The sequence below is a fragment of the Brachyistius frenatus genome, unplaced genomic scaffold, assembly GCF_029030835.1.
Source record: "Brachyistius frenatus isolate BFR_SWC_R1_liver_20210118 unplaced genomic scaffold, ASM2903083v1 Contig_100, whole genome shotgun sequence".
NCBI classification, from domain to species: Eukaryota; Metazoa; Chordata; class Actinopteri; family Embiotocidae; genus Brachyistius; species Brachyistius frenatus.
Genome location: NW_027210699.1, coordinates 1,195,114 through 1,212,628, shown reverse-complemented (window position 1 = coordinate 1,212,628; position 17,515 = coordinate 1,195,114). Strand labels below are relative to the sequence as shown.

The 17,515-nt window shown below is 41.4% G+C and overlaps 1 protein-coding gene across 1 annotated transcript in view; it reads left to right on the top strand.

Moving 5' to 3' along the window:
• The window catches only part of adamts17 (ADAM metallopeptidase with thrombospondin type 1 motif, 17), a 109,582-nt gene that overhangs the window by 17,363 nt on the left and 74,704 nt on the right, over window positions 1-17,515 (top strand). The window contains exons 4-6 of the mRNA XM_069711442.1: window positions 9,929-10,101; window positions 11,968-12,051; window positions 12,534-12,691. Coding sequence (XP_069567543.1) covers window positions 9,929-10,101; window positions 11,968-12,051; window positions 12,534-12,691 — 415 coding nt within the window. The remainder of the gene's footprint in view (window positions 1-9,928; window positions 10,102-11,967; window positions 12,052-12,533; window positions 12,692-17,515) is intronic.

Genomic DNA, 17,515 nt, shown 5'->3' with positions numbered 1-17,515 from the left:
GCATAGTTGGTAAGTCATGTGACCTTCACTGTACCAATCGTAGCAGTCGCTCTTCCCCTTCACCTGGGATTCACCTTGTTGATCTAAAAGTCACTCAGCGCTGCCGACCTCATGAGCGCATGATCACAATGCCAACGTACTTTAGATAATGAAAATACAAGAAATAAGACTGGAGTCACCAGATATCGTTATGCACATAAGATATTCAGACACAGATCACAGGTGGAGTGTCAAAGTGTTAAATTTCCCTTTTAATGTCCAGCTTCTTCTGCAGTGGAGCAGTTCAGTGGTCGTCAGATCAGGTGTCTGTTGGCAGATCGGGCTTCGTCTGGCAGTCTGTTGTAAAATAAAGTGGAAGTAGTGTTCTGACAAACAACTCCTGATTCGGGGTTTTGTTGGGTTTTCCGGAGGTCTTCGGTGCTGTAGTAGAGGTGGTGGTTGGTGGGCAAGTATCTGAATAAAAACCTGTGCAGGTTTACATTATGGTGGACTGATATCATTACACTTGTTAGAGAATCCACTGTGTGCCATGAAAATTATAACAACAGAACAATCTTTTTTTTTTTTTAACGATTATTTAAAAAAACAGGATTCGAGTAGATTTATAGTTATATATGACAAATATCGTGTTTCTACAGCAGTAACAGTAATGTTTACAATAATAAACTCAATGATATCTCAAAAATATTCCTGACATAAACTTACTGATTAAAGTTTAGGAAGAATGAGGAACATAGAATTGGGCATCATGCCTGATTGTTATGATGGTATTAAAAACCCTCTTTAATAAGAAAAAAACCAATACATTTGCAGGTCCTTTATGATCAATGTGGAAACATGTTATTTGTGTCTGACTGTATGCAGTACACTACCTGATCTTATTTACAGCCTGTATCGCTGCAATAGTGTACATGAGCCATAAGAAAACTACATTTAACATCTCCGACCTTACAGACTTTAAAGAACTGAGAAAAAAGCAACTCATTTCGCTGTATGTCTGAAGGAAATGTGAAACTATTTGCTGATGTGTCTCGTGGACTTTGGCGCACTTGCTCGAATTGCAGCAGATTGTTTCAGACAACTGTTCTTTGTGGACATTCGGGGTAACTGTGAGGGAGGAGCAGGATGTTTTTGCAAAGGAGCAGCATAGCTAGTGGGGAAATGAAAAATCACCATTAAACTGGTGTTATCATTGTCAGGCCGCAGACAATTAAAACTCCTTGAAGACATTCCCCACGTTTCCCCCATGCAGTCATTACCCAGAGCAGCCTGACCTTGAGAACTGAGCTGCACCCCCAAAGTTACATAACTTCAGCCAAGCTCGAGACCACCGGCACTTTTGACAACTTGTAATTCTTTCCATATGTTCATAACTGGGGCATACACAATAACTGAGACCTCCTCTTTAGAAGGAAAGAAGAAAAAGCAGCAGATCTGCACCTCCTCCGTCTGCTTGTTTTCAGCAAATATGGACAATGTTTAAACAGGGTTTTTCATGTTTTCATCCAACACTTTCCTAAACAACTTGCATTTTTACACTCATTCTTGTGTATTGGAAGGATTGGATTTCTGCAGATGTTGAATTAGTTTTAAGATTTCTCTGTAAAAAAGTGAGGTAAAGAAATGCTTATCAGGAGTCAGGGAAGTTAGTCGGCTGAAGTCCAGCAGTGGGTGGAAAGAGACAGTTTGCAGAATATCAATAGTACCCCAAACAAGGTGGCGAGAGGAGCTGTGAGGTTCGAGCTGCAGCCAAGTCTCCCCGGGCCGACCAGAGCAAGGTGTGGCAGTCGGGGAACACAGATTTGCTCGGGGTGTTTGGAGAGCGACAGCAGAGGCCAAGAGAAATTTAAAAGATGTTATTTTATTATTTTGGTGCTGATAGATTCAGGGTGCAAATGAAAAGAAAGGCCCGGGTTCAAGAGAGGAAATAGAGAGGTCACTTTAGGACAGCAGGCAGCTAAAGAAGCAGCAGGGGGAGGCAACACGGGAGGAAGAACTTCAAAATCTGATTAGCAGCACTCAAGAGGGCAGAATATCTAAGGAGGAAGGAAAGGATGAGGGCTTCCCTATTTAGAGACACATTTAGCTTTATTGAGAAGAATCTGTATGAAGCAGCGTCACTTAAAAGAAGACAACAATAGAGAGTGCACTGAGAACCAAGATGTATCAGCCGTCATTAGTGTTTGTGGAGAGACGGCCATTCAAAACAGGCAGCAGTAAAAACCCATTCCATCATCTCTCTTTTTCCTTTGTGCAATAACGTTGACTCGTGTAGAAGGACATTCATCTCGTAGTCACACTATATACTCAGTAGAGTATAAAGCTAATGAGCAGAATCTTAAAGTTGACAAAGCAAGTACCCACTTTATATACTGTTTTTCTCACATTAGTGGAGATGTGATTTGTGAACAATGTTAATTACTTCAGGCCTGAGCAGAAGCAGCGGCACTCCAGTCACTGTATGAGGCAATGTTCTCCCACAAAGTGCTGAGTGGGCACAGTAATTGTTTACCGGTGGTGCTGCTGTTGGTTTCACAGTTCAAAGCACTGTTATTTGTCTCAGTGTGACCCAAACACCCCCCCACTCTTTTCTTAATATGAGGTTTGTCCTCTGCAAACATATAATCAAGTGAAAATCCCCCCATGGAAACTGTTGACTTTTTCAACATATTTGAACAAGCAAGCACTTGATCTTCTTGGAACAGCTCCTATTAATATAGGTGATTTGCTCAAATAAAGGACATGGAATTGACATTTTATTAATTCAAACACATTTAAAAGGATGAGAGACATAGAAAGAGTAAGTATGCATATTTTCACACCTTTAAATCCATGAAGTTAAAATCAGCGCTTCAAAGGATACTAAGGATTAGAGCCTCATTAAGAAGTGAGAAGTCGAACTGGTCTTTTATGAACCTCTGACTTTTAAAGGTCTGGTGGTCTTTTTGTTACTGAATGTATGATGTTATCTGAAGAGCTTTTTAAGGGCTTCCAAACAATGGTTGTGTGGCCTGGGGAGGGATTTTAAAAAGCTTTCCAAAGTATTTCAAATCTTTCACTGTGGGGAAAATGATTTACAAGTTGTGCAGATTTCAAACAAACCACCTGTTTGTCCAGGAGTGGCCGCCCCAACTAACTCAGCCCAAAAGCAGATGGTTTGATGGAAAAATAAATCAAATAGAGTCCCAAAATTTCATCACAGGATTCCTCAGGTAACGTTTACAACTTTTGGTGTCGAAGGGCATGCACCTACGATCATAGAGCGGCGCGGAAATGTATTTTTCAACAGAAGAAGCACATCAGCAAATCTACCAAGGAATGGCTCAGAAGTGCTGCGGCAAAGTCTGGATGTGAATCCCATGGAAATGGACAGTAAATGCAAAAAAAACAAAACACAAAAAAACCCCATCTTGCAGAATAAAATATTGCAAGCCGCTGTCGGAGACTGCGGGAAAAATATGCAAAACATAAAAAAGGTAATTTTTTTTTTCTCGTCAAAGATTAATACTAGCCTATGAAGCAAATAGTACTTTTCTAGTGTTCTACAGAAGAATTTTACACCTATTGATATCTATAAAGTTGATGGTTAATCTTTTCACGGTTTTGTGCCATGAGGGAAAAATCAGTTCTCTTCTGTCTTCTTACAATATAAAAGTGCACTAATTATGTAATAGGTGTTATATTTAATATTATATTGCATTGACCAAAAAAAAAAAAAAAGAAGTTTTTTCCAAACACCTAAAATGACCTATCTTTACATTTTCCAAAAAGGCTTTCTGGTGTAATGTTTTTTTTTTTTTTTTTGTCTTCAGTGGATGGTTTTTACTATTACTCAAACCCTCACCGACTTGGACTGGATACTCTCGGACACCTCCAAATTTGTTTTGTTTTGGTTTGCTTATATTTTGTCAAAAACAGCCCACACATAACACACTTTTCCAAATAGCTAGAAGAAACAAAGTGAAAAGAACAAAAATATATTAAAGTACAACAGCAATAATACAAAACAAAATACAGCAGCGAAAAAAGCATTACGCAAGATTAAAACAGAAAAAGGTGAAGCACGTTATTTCCAATGGTCACTTCCTTGTTATGTTGATATCCCTTCCTACTTCCAATAGAACTGACTGTCTAGTTTTAAGGAAAAATCCAAACTATCAGAAACCTGGTGGTCAACCGATCCAATGGTGCCCTCCACATTCCTTTCTCTGTTGGAAGAAATGCTTTCTGTTGATCTGATAATCTAACATGGTTGCTCTTGGGAGTGAAGAGTCACCACTCTTCTTTTATATTATCTAACATTTGCCAGTTTGAATCTTCACCTGGTTCCCATGCGGACATTGGTGGTCACTGGTCAACCGTGGTCAACCGTTAACCTGAAGGTGTATAATGAGACAACACTCACAAAACTTTGGAAAGACAATGAACAACGACCTATTTTGTCATTGTTGACTTCATTACAGCCATTTCCAATTTAATTTTAAAATCCAGGAGAATGGTTGCGTTCATTCTAGAATAACCAGTCCAAGGAATAAGCCGACTTTATGGCTGTCAAGGACCTGATGTTCCCCAGACTTGTATAATGGAGTCCTCTATTGGGTCATGCTTTTTTTTTTTCTGTCTATTAAGTTGAGTAATATTTTTTTTTTCTCTCAGATAAAGTAATGGAAAGAATGTTAACAGATTTGTTTTTTTCTCAAACCTGATTTATTTGCCTATGACCCTAAAAACACAGTGATCAGCTCTGCTTTGCTGGTTTGCTGGGAGTAAATATACGTTTTTTTTGTTATGTTATTTTCCGTTATTATACAATCAGACTATAAAAAAAATCGTATCAACCAGTAATATGCTATATTTGCAGCCTCAAATCTGTCAGAACAGAGTGACTCAAATTCTTGGTTGGGCGTTTGTGTCTTGGGTAAATCCATAATGCAATATTAAACAGAGTTCTCCTTCTCGTGTAGTATTGTCAAAGGCTTGCCAGAGTTTCCCTGAGGACAAAACATCTATCAGTCACATTTGTGCACTCTACACTCCAGCAAAGTGGCTAAACAGACATGAGATGGGCCAAACAATACAGCGCTCCTGCCAAGCATGAACCCGGCCTCACAGAGGTGGCCGCTGAGTTCTTTAAGTAAGCAGTCTCACACTGATGCTGGAGCCCCCAGCGTGCTAAATACATAGTGGAATGTTTAAACCGCTAAGCCGATTTAATGTCCACAGTAATACTGATGATGAGGAGGAGGATAAAAAGGAAAACAGATGCACTAGAGAACCGTAATTCGGTATAAGTTTGGTATTCCAAGAGCTCATTGTTGTAACGAGTGGAGTATTGATTGATTCATTTAATTTATGGATTACTGAGTAATGGCAATAGATTACATTATATAGTATGGTTTGTTATTGATAGAAATGTTTTGATATCTATCCTAATGTGATACCTGGGTTCACAATCATAGAGTGGGTGTGAAAGTGGGCTTCGCCTTCGGATCTGAAGAATGAGACAATGCAGAAGTGCCATAAAGCTCGATTACCACAGAGTGCTCCTGGGGTCGCTTCCAAAAATCCACCATCTTCATAGACTCCCATTTAAATTCTCTCATTAAATAAAAAGTTATTATGGTGTTGTTAGCTAAAGTCTCTCCCTATTAGTTTTCTGTCAGTCCATCTTAAAAATAATCTCATTATTAATTAGATTTAGGCCTCAAAACACGTCTGTTTGATTGACAGGTCTGTGATCAGGTTTCGGCCATAGGTGGGCGGGGAATAGTATCCTCGGGTTTCCAATCAGATCGAGTCAGGTCATTCCTGGTTCCCAACTGTTCCGAGCTGTCAGGCTAGGGATGGCTGAGAAGTCCAAGTCGAGGTTTCATAACTGGCAGTTCACAAACCAATGGGCGACGTAGCCGTTGGTTGGCAATTGGTTCTCCATGTGAACCCGTGTTTCTTTTTAAATTTCATAAAATAAGCCAAATTTCTTCTTTTGAGCTAACTTCTTCCCATTGTGAACCCTCACCATATCGAATCAAAGTCAGAATTTGTGTCATTTACCCACCTCTTTTAAATGGCCACACATGAAGGTGAAAATCTCCTATAATCGAGAAGGGTGAGGTGTAATAATATGTTGCTCTTTTTTGTAATCTCAGTATGACCACCAGTGACCTACAGAATGTTCTTTGTTGTCAACATGGCAAAGAGCACGCTGGGACTACATTTAGACTTGCGCATGATGAACGCAGTTGTGTCTGGGAATGCATGGCTACGCTGCTGCAGCTGGCGCAGTCTGTGGAATCAGCTGCCACGGCGACAGCTGGAGGGCTAATGTCCCTGTTAGGGTTAACGTCGGCAGCTCACCCAATGGTGCGACTGGGGCCGCTGCATATGCGAAACCTGCAACGGTGCATTTCCGCGGCTAAAACTACAAGTTACAGCGGTTCCTCTTTACATGACCGGGATTACATTAGTACACTCAGGTGTTCATGAACGTTCCCTTTCTGGGATTGGCCGGGTGCTCGGCCAGAACCCGGGTGTCACGTCAACTTACATGAACCGTGTGTCGTCGGAGGGTGTTCCACCGCACCGCAGGTACGTCGTGATGAGGTTGGACAGCAGCGCAGTCGTAGCCTACCTCAAGTACCTCACCCGGCAGTACGGCGTCACAGATCTGGACATGGGCAGGTTGTCATCTTAGTTTTGCTAAGGTCCTGCCCCGCCCTGGGAATCCTCTTATGTGGGGGGCCGGCAGGATGTCCAGGAGGGACCCGCTCCCGGATGAAAGGAGCATTTCCTCAGACATATCTGCCCTGATGTGGCAGCGCTTTAGTCGGCCGGGTGTCGACCGGTTCGCGAGCAGGGAGAAGGCCTCGTGCCCCCTCTGATTTTTCCCTAAGGGCAAGCGATGCTCCGTCTCTGAGGTTGGATGTGCTTTGCTCACTCCGAGTGACCCCCTGGGCTGCCTTAAGCATTCCTGAGCTATTATGCCATCTGATAATTACAGTGTGCAATGGAGGTGACTGAACGGAAGGCTCTGGAAAACATGGAGGAGGGGTTGTCGGCTGTTCATTAACAAGTCTTGATGGGATACGAGGAGAATCTCCGCTCCGTCTACAAATTGTATGCTGCATGTTGGGGAGTGTACATTATTATATCAGCCAAATTATTTACCAACACAGATTATGGCGGCAATAATAACTACTGCTTGTATTCCATGACAAGCTAACTCTCACTCTGCCCTGACAATATTGCTCAACAACATCATGACGTAGGTGTTATATTAAATATCCAGAAGCAGATGTAATAGCGGTTTGTGATTTCAACAAAGCAAATCAGAGATGAGTGTCTTAACATTTTTAGCAACATTGTACATGGCCAACAAGAGGTGTTGATATCTTTGATTAGGGTTACACCCCTTTATACAGATGTTAGCCATCTGTATAAAGCTTTTGCTAAGGCAAGTACTATGCTTTGTTTTGTTTTATGAAATGTAAATAAAAACAGACTGTGCTGATTTGAAAATCATGTAAACTCATATTTAATTGAAAATGGAACAAAGACAACATATCAGATGTTGAAACTGAGAAGTTTTATTGTTTTATGAACAATTTATGCTCATTTTGAATTTGATTTATAAAAAGTTGGGACTGGGGCACGTTTACAAGTGCGTTGCATCACCTCTTCATTGAACAACATTTGGGAACGGAGGAGACCAGTTTTCTGGAGTTTTGAAAGTGAAATGTTGTCCCATTCTTGCCTGATATAGGCTTTCAGCTGCGCAACAGTTCAGTTTCTCCTTTGTTGTATTTTTTTGCTTTATAATGTGTCAAATCTTGATCAATGGGTGACAGGTTGGAACTGCAGGAGGCCAGTTTATCAGCCAGACTCTTCTACTGTCGAGCATTAATGCTGGCTTTTGAACCGTGCGCTAATAACAAGCTGGATGGTCCTTCTCCTCTTTAACCTGGAGGATGCAGCGTCCATGATTTCCAAACAGAATCTCAGATTGTGATCCATCAGACCTCAGGACAGTTGTCCACTTCACCTCAGTCCATCTTCAATGATCTCGGTCCAGAGAAGGCGGCGGTGTTTCTGGATCATGTTTCTATCTGGTTTCTTCTTTGGAGAGTTTTAACCTGCATTTGTGGACGCAGCGATGAACTGTGTTCACAGACGATGGTTTTCACAAGTGTTTCTGAGCCCATGCAGTGATTTCCACTCCAGAATAGTGTGTTTTTAATGCAGTGCTGCCTGAGGGCCCGAAGATCACCACCATCCAATATTGGTTTCCAGCCTTGTCCCTTGTGTTCAGATATTTCTCCAGATTCTCTGAATCTTTTAATGATATTATGAACCGTAGACGATGAAATCCACTAATTCTTTGCAATATTAGATTGAGAAACATTATCCATAGATAGAGAGTCTCCTTCTCTGGGATACTGTTTTTATGCTTTACCATGTTGCTTGCCTGTTACCAATTAACCTAATTTGTTGTGAGATGTTCCACCAGGTGTTTTTAGTACTGCACAACTTTTATAGTCTTTTACCAACTGCCCTGTACCAACTTTTTTGAAACGTGTTGCTGGCATCAAATTTAAAATGAGCACATATTTTTCATCTTTCATCAGTTTCATCTTGTTATATGAGGTGTTTGTTCTATTTTCTATCGGCCTTTCGCGTACAGAGATTTCTCCAGATTCTCTGAATCTTTTCATTATTTTATGTACCGTACATGATGAAATCCCCAAATTATTTGTAATTTTACATCGAGATACATTATTCTTAAGTTGTTGTCTTACACAGACTGCTTGTTTGGGATGCAATTTTTAAACCCAACATGTTACTGACCTGTTGCCAGTTAATGTAATTAGGTGTGAAATCTTTGACCAGATGTTTCTTTTTGCGTTACACAGCACAACTCCATACTTTTGTTGACAATGTCCCTACTTTTTTTTAAATGTGTTGCTGGCATGGAATTTTAAATGAACATATATTTACAAAAACAACAATAACATTTCACAGTTTAAACTTTTGATATGTTGTCTTAGTTCTATTTTCAATGAAATATGGGTTTACATGATTTGCAAAACATCATATTCTGTTTTTATTTACATTTTACACATCTTCCAAACTTCTGTGGAAATGGAGTTGTAGAAAATGTAACAACCCCTGCAAATTGGACATGTTTTAAGACTTTGGAAATATTTTCTAAAATATATGCTTTCAGAGACATATATATTCATAGCAAATTTTAAAAAAAAGAAGTCCTGATTAACTTGGCACAATATAAATCCGGGTTAATTCTGTATCATTCTGCCCAGCTCATTGCACTTCAGCATCAAATATCGGCTTTAGTTAAGCTGAATTGACTGTTAGAAAGATTTAGGATCAACATGCTTGCACACGTGCGTGAAAAAGGTTACTCAGTCATGTTTTTAAACAATATTTAAACATTTGCCTATTAACAGGTGACACTTAAACAAAGGACCCATTAAAATTAACATTTTGTGGTCATTTTTATAATTTGATAAATTTGATCATCGGAATAAACAGAAATGGATCAATAGATACATTTAAAAAAAATTTAGGATTTGGTTGCCCTTATGGATGTACTGCTGCAAAAGGCTGCCGGTTCTTTTTACTTGATCGATTGCTCGCCGTTCTCCTGATACAGCGTTTACTTGAACGAACAATCGCTTCCGACGTATTATAAACGATTTAAACAGTTGGTTTTCCTTGTGCTTTTCAAGTACATTACCTTTTCCTATCGGTACTGTTTCACTGAAGCTGAAGTGTTTGCTTATTCAAATGTCGTAAAAAGAATAAAAGTCAACAGTTTCTATAGAAGGTAGTTATTATTTTACATGTCTGTACGTCAGGGCTCAGTGTGTCTAACCTTGGTTTTTCCTTTATGTCCGGTTCCTGTTTGTGGCAGGGAAGAAGAAAGAGAAGAGGTCAAAAGTGGTTGAGGAGCAGCGCGGTAAGAGAAATGCCATTCGCCTGCATGAAGCGTACACCGTGGAGACGGTGGTGGTGGCCGACTCGGACATGGTGCAGTACCACAGCGCCGAGGCAGCGCAGAGGTTCCTGCTCACCGTCATGAACATGGTAAGAATTCCAGAAACAAATATAAAGTCAAACATGAACTGTTTTTTTTCTACACAGAATTGCGACACTCCTGAAGCGTTGTTGGTGGTGGGAAGTGATTTTATCTTTATATTGTCACGATCTGAGCATTTAGTACATCTTGACATAAATGTGTTCTGAGGATTATTCAGACTAACGGGGACACTGGGAAGAGATGGTAATGCAGAATTTACTAAATGTCATTTTTCATTGCTGTAACACCACGAGAGAAGTATAAGACCTGGACAAGAGCAGCCAAATAACAGATTATATGAAATCACACTAGCAGCATTTTCACTTAAATGTCTTCCAGAGATCCACCAGTATGACTGTAACATGGCATGTTGACATTCATTTACGAATGAGTCTATCTTTCGTCAAACACAGTTTCCATTTTTTTCTTCTTTTGAAGTCATTTTGGGAAATGCTGATTTGATCTCACTCTGCATGGATGGTTATGTACCCCCCTCCCCCGCCTCCACACACACACACACACACACACACACACACACACACACACACACACACACACACACACACACACACACACACACACACACACACACACACACTCACACAGTCCATTTTTCCACTGCAGCACAAAGCTTGATCCTCTCACACCTGCTAGAATAATTAAATAATCCGAGCTTGAATTGACGTGATCAGGTTGCACATGACGGTTTAGATTATGAATGTTTGTTTATTTACTTATTTATACACGTGACGTACATGTTCATCTGCATATAAGGCAGGGGAGGAGATCTGTGCTGCGCTCCAAATGATCTTCTTCACTCAGTACACTCACATTAAAGTATTCTTACATGTTAGTACACTTTTTTGGGTAGTGTGTAAATGTTGACGGTGAAATAACTACAACATTTGAATGCTTCCAACATATCTGCCGGCTTTGATTTTTGTAACCAAAACTGAACTCTATATAAACATAAACATACTACTGGCTTCTATCTAACAGCTGTATAATGATACTTGATGAAAAATAAATACTTATGTGTGGCGTTCTGCAACAGCTGCGGTGTCCTCGGCCGGCGTAGTTTGAAAACACTTCCCTCCCTTTCTGTCATGCAGCCATGATCGCGACTGGCGAGGATGAAATATGTCTACAGTTTCATACTCAGTTCACTTTGAATGGACCATCCAGGTACTTAGAGTGCACTGAATGTTTCCATACTTGACGGTGTGAATGCACTTGTACAAAATACTAAGTGTTACTCTGTGACTTGGAAAGCAGCACTGATCACAGGTGGTCAAAGGGCTTTCCCCATGGATGCTTTCAAATTAACCTATGACACTAAAATGTCCCAAAAACTCAAATAATGCTTGTAGCAAGCTTGGTGCTACCGGGGTCTCTCCTGGACACAGATGACATGCTCAGCCGTACGTTCAGGTGTAAAAATGCTTTTATTTGCCCGGCCCATACACCATGCACTCGTGTAACCACTTCCTCTCCTGGTCCTCCTTCTCCCTGCTCCCTTTATAGGGGAGAGCTCATTAGTCCACATCCAGCTCAGCTGTGCTCATCAGTCCGTATTCGGCTCAGCTGTGCTCATTACACCTGCCCGGCACTGTTCCCTGAACCACTCCTCCCACTCTCTACCCCCTGCAGCTGAGCTAACCACACCCCACCACCACAATGCACTCAGGGAACTCCAAAAATATGTTCAGAGTCATTGTTCAAAGGGAAATGTCTCCACTTACAGTTTTAGTGTTGGATGATCAACTTTAACCATAACACAGAGCACACACTTGATTGCTCTGCTGTCAACTGTCTTTCGTTACACATGTCTTCCCGTACGAGTGCAAACTTTAGTGTTGTTCTGCCTCTTGCAGGTCTACAACATGTTCCACCACCGGAGTCTGGGAGTGAGGATCAACATCCGAGTCACCAAGCTAGTGTTGCTTCACAGCCGGCCAGTAAGTTTCACCTTCTCTGATCGCTCAGAAACTTTCTAACAGCCCTAAAAACCTGAGCAGCAGAGCCTGGCCACACCCAGTATATGTGTGTGTGTGTGTGTGTGTGTGTGTGTGTGTGTGTGTGTGTGTGTGTGTGTGTGTGTGTGTGTGTGTGTGTGTGTGTGTGTGTGTGTGTGAGAGAGTGTGAGAGTGTGAGTGTGAGTGTGTGAGTGAGAAGAAGGTCATGGACCTCCCAGAGGAGACTTCCTTTTCCCCTTTAAAGTTATGGACTGCAAAATGAACACTCCCTGCTCAAGTTTTTCAAGGTTAATGGAGTAACTGGGTAATAGATGACTTTAGCATCTATTTTCACATTTTTTAAATTTATTTTTAAGCTTTTGAATAATTTTGTGACTTGTGAACAATGTAAGTTTATTGCTAAACAAGGCATCATGAAAAGACATCAGAGAGGATGAGGTTAACTTTCTGTCTCTGTTCTGCAGGAGAAGCTGAAGGTGGGCCATCATGGAGAGAGATCTCTGGAGAGCTTCTGTCATTGGCAGTATCAGGAGTTTGGAGGGCCTCGTTACCTCGGTACCAACCATGTTCCTGGTGGAAGGGACGACATCCCACCAGTGGACACTGCTGTGCTGGTCACCAGGTATGTAACCAGCACTCGCTCAGATAATTACATCATGAATGTGATCTCAGCCCTCTTGCCTGGACAGCTGCTTTAAATTTAACGGAGAGATGCTATGCAGTAGAAAAATTAACTGTGCAAGAGGGTTTTCCATTTTAGAAATTTCCACATTTTCCAGAATTTCAGAAACTAGACAAGGTAAACAAAAAAATAAACAAAGAAACAAAAAAATAAACCCAAGGAAACAAAATCTAAACCCTTAGGAAACTTTGGTAAAACTGGCTTCAGGTAGACGGTCTGTCTTTAGTCACTACACCTGCTTTATATTCTGCCAGTTCAACTTGCAGGTTAATGTCTCTTACTATCTGTAGAGTTTAACAGCACCACGCGGGATTTTTTGTTTTCCCTGATAATATTTCTGTTGCTTATTAAATGGATGTGAGTTGAGTAGGTGGTCCTTTGCTGCTCAGACCACCTCTGAAGGTGATCTGAGCTGATCTGTTCCTAAAGTGTCCTCTAAAGCTTTTTTCAGACTGCAGGCAAATCAGATATTTGTTTTCTGAAATCAGATCTTTAGGACAGACTGTCCGCATCGTTATTTAGAAGTGAGCAGACCAGATTTGTCTGTCCAGACACCACCAACCTATCTGCATGGGTTGCTGTTGTAACAAAGCATTTCAAGTTGACTGTAACCTGGTTAGTTACGTCCATGTAACGGTATCGATATTCAGCGATGCGTAGCTTTCCTTTCGTGCACATGAATCATATGCTGCAAAGCCCCAACAGTTTCCCAAAGAAAACCGTGTGATTAATTGCACAATCCTCATCAATTCTGTCCCTGATTGTTGGGGGATAAAAAGATTCTCTTTTTGGGCGCCTGTGGCTCAGATGGTGAGCGGGTTGCCGGTTCGATCCCCGGCTCCTCCCGTCCACATGCCGAAGTGTCCTCGGGCAAGACACTGAACCCCAAGTTGTTCCTGATGGCGAACCACTGGTGTGCGAATGTGTGCGTGAATGTATTCCTGATGGCGAGCACCTTGCATGGCAGCTCCGCTCCAGTAGTGTGTGAATGTGAGTGTGAAACAGTGTAAAGTGCTTTGAGACCGCTGAGGTGATAAAGCGCTCTACAGGTTCAGACCGTTTACCATTTACCATTTTCTCGGACTCATTCCCGATAGCCTCGGGCCTTTCATCACGCTCCGTCTGTAAATGTGCACTTCAAAGGATGTGATCCCTGAACTGGGATCGCCGCTCCTCCCCTCCAATCCCTGACCTGCTCGTGACTCGTTCCGGTCTCGTGCCTCATCGCTCTCTCTTCGGTCTGTCAGGAGGGCCGATTGGTTCTTCAACTTCATGCATCAGACCCAACACGGCAGCGTCTGGTGCAACATGACACGTCTCATGTGGGATTAGCCATTATTACCTGCTGTAACTGCGGCTGGGAGAGGGCGGGGGGGCAGTGCGGGTGAACAGAATCCTTTTGTTTTTAAATGAGTGCTCATGTCTGCTGTCAGATCCTATCCTGTCTCCTCCTGCTCCGAGGAGAGAGTGGAGGGTTTGTGTACAGTGGCCTTTTGTTCTGGAGGTGGTTTGTTATAAACCGGATCTTTTCCCCACAACCTTCACATCTGTCAGAAGTCTTCCCTTCAGAGAATAGGAGCAGTCAGCATCAAGCTGCTGGAGGGGAGGGGAGGCGTTCGGTGTGAGGGAGGTGGCGTGCAGGTGAATTAAAGCGTGTCACAGAGAGCGCTCAGGTTTCTTGAGGCCTGGTACCGAGCAGCTCGTACAGAGTCACACACCTGCAGCACGTCTCCGAGAGATCGTGGACCGCCTCGGAGGAGATAACAGGATATTAGATGTTTGCATCTGGATGACTTCATGTCACTCTCAGAGAATGTAATGTAGCCGGCTGCACGATGTTGGAGCTGTGCTGCATGAATAGACTTTTAGAACAGAATACCTTCTGATTAGATCTCATCATTGAGAAAAAGTACATTTACAATGATTTATTAGATAATAGTCATATTACAAAGAACAAACAAAGACATGATAATGTTTGCTAATTATTACTAATGCTATAAATGTTATTGTATCATTAGATATCGTTGTAACTGTTAACTCATGTTTAATTACCATTTAAGTCAACATTTATTAATGATGATTATGAAGTGTTAACATTTTTGATCATGTATTTATTCAATCAATGAAGTGTTGTCAGAGCAGCAATGATACAGCCCCTTTATTAAGATATAGATACAATTTTACAATAATTCCACTTTTCACACCAGTTAATGGTTCCAGCCACACAAAAATATATTGAGAACTTTCGGATTTGGACTGCTATCTGATTTTGATGACATCACCATCGGCTCTTGTGTATTTTTCACTTCATTTTTCACTGTTTCACCATTCAAAGTGTCATTAACAGGTCTGAACAAGCACTATGGTCACTTTTTCTGTAACATCTGACAATGTTACTACACTGGACTTTGTAACATGAACTTTCCATACAAAACAAGTGTCAATAACTGCAGTCAGACTGATGGCAGTGTTTTCACGACTATTATAACACCTGGTTGCAGCAACCAAGCACTTATTTGTAGCACCTAAGCCACTATACATGCACTGGAAGGTTTTTTTTGTTTTTTTTAGTCCACAGAGGATGTCCTTGGCTGTTCACGGTGTTGGAAGATGAAGACTTTTGACCACAGACGTCAGAACGATAGTCCTGTAGTCATTCGGTCCTACAATGGAGGGTTTCTTGGGGAACGGATTGATGGTGAAGTGTTTGAAGTCGGACAGACTTCACACGGCTCCACAGACCTGACGAAGATGTACGTGAAGGGTGGAGCCAGTTGCTCAGCATGGCGTTAAGACGGGAGGCGGAGTCACTGGCGCTTTACTGGGTTTCTGTCTCTGGAAGAGGTGGTTAACACCCGCTTCATACATCCTGAGTGTAGATTCAGTCTTGTGGGGGGGTTACCAGAGGTGTGAGGGGGGCTGTTGTCACTGGGCTGGGATGGATGGTGGGTGTGAATTTGTTCCTCTCAAACCGGCAGTAGAAGACTTTCAGGTCGTCAACCAAATGTTTGTTTGCCTCAGCAGGGGGATAGTCCCCTGTAGAGTTGTTATCTCGTAGGCCTCTCTGCCCTGATGCAGGTTCACCAGCTGAAAAAAAGAGATATAACAGTATGAAAACTTCATGACAGTTATAGTGACCAGAACTGTTATCTATATTATCGTGCTGTTGTTAAAATGTGCTGGAAATGTTCAAGAAGTACTGATACGCACACTGAAATCATTTCACCAACTTTTATGTTGAAAACAATATATGAATCTCAAAGTTAGGTAAAAACTATACTGTTCTATTTATACATACTAGGTACATTGAAATCTTCATTTGGAACTTTATTTTAATTTGATCGACATTTATCTCCATTCTGAAGTCTCCAAATGGTGCTTCGAGCAAAGCTAAAAGTTATCCTGCAGTAGTTGATGGTGGTCGTGAAGATGGCTTGTGAGTTTTGAAGTGTTGTCCCCTTTGACTTTCTGATCATGCGATATCTTATCTTGACTGACAGCCCAAAGTCAGTGATGTAGAAGACACGAACAGCACATGAGCATCATCAGGAGAGAGAGAATACATTCATTCTTCACGGATAAGATGTAGGACAATGTAATTTGATAGGAAACATAACAGCGCTCATTCCCATAAAACTTAGAAACTGTTTAGCTGCATAATATTTATGATTGGTAGTCGTTGTGGATTTTACAGCACTTACCAATAAGGACAATAAGCATGAGCTCGTCAAATACCGCGGTGAGCCAAGACAAAGAATGTACGGACCAAACTTAGTCCGTTGGCCCCAAATTGGGCTGCGTTGAACGAGACTGTCCCATTGCTCAACACATTGTCTGTAATGGTAGTTTTGTTTTTATTTGCTTGAAACGAGACGACTAAGAAGAGACTCACATTTTTCAGTTTTTTTTAATCAGGTGTCTCAAAGTAAGCTCTTACTGGTAACAATTCCCAGATCAATGTATTCTTGGTACTTTTGGGACGACATGAAAAGAATTTCATCAATTCTCTTAATTATTTGAAATGACTCCGGTCTTAAGAGGAGTCCTAACCGGTGAAAAGAAGCCAATAGATGGAGATCAGTGCACATTTAAAAAAAAAAAAAAAAAAAGTGTTCCCCAAAATGAATATCCTCTAAACTTTATAGTTAGAGGGAAATGCAGCTTTGAAACGGATTTCAGTTTGTTCCAACCGGTAGTTTTTGCAGTACTAAATCAAACTTTGATTATTCTTACAGCAGTACGGATGCTGCAAACACAGTATCCAGTCTTCCTTAGCTGCAAGTCGTTGCCAAGCCTCTACCTGTGCCAGACTGGCCGTAATAGCAGTGATGACGGGGTCAACTATGGGTCACTGATCCTGCAAGCACAGAGGTTACTGGAGGACATGCATCTTAGAAAGGTGGTACGGAGTGAGACATCAGTTGAATTTATATCAATGCGGCAGGAAAAGTCCCCATTTTTCCCTTTGGTGTGTGAGAGAAAGAATTGAAATGCTCTTTAGAGACTCAACCTCTGATTATGCTGCAGTGCTCAGATACTTCCTCTATATACACAAATGTCATTCCAGCTCACTGTTGTGAATTCAAAACAAATGTTTTTGCATTTGAAGTGCAGTTCACACCTACATTTCAGAACATCAGCAGTGTGCTTGGAGGAAATTGTGGGATTTGGTGGCACTGTTTGCTATGATAAGAAAAATAACTGGGGAATGTACTTTACTTGTTATTTGTGGATTTATTCAGCCCTGTTTGTGTACCCGTGAGT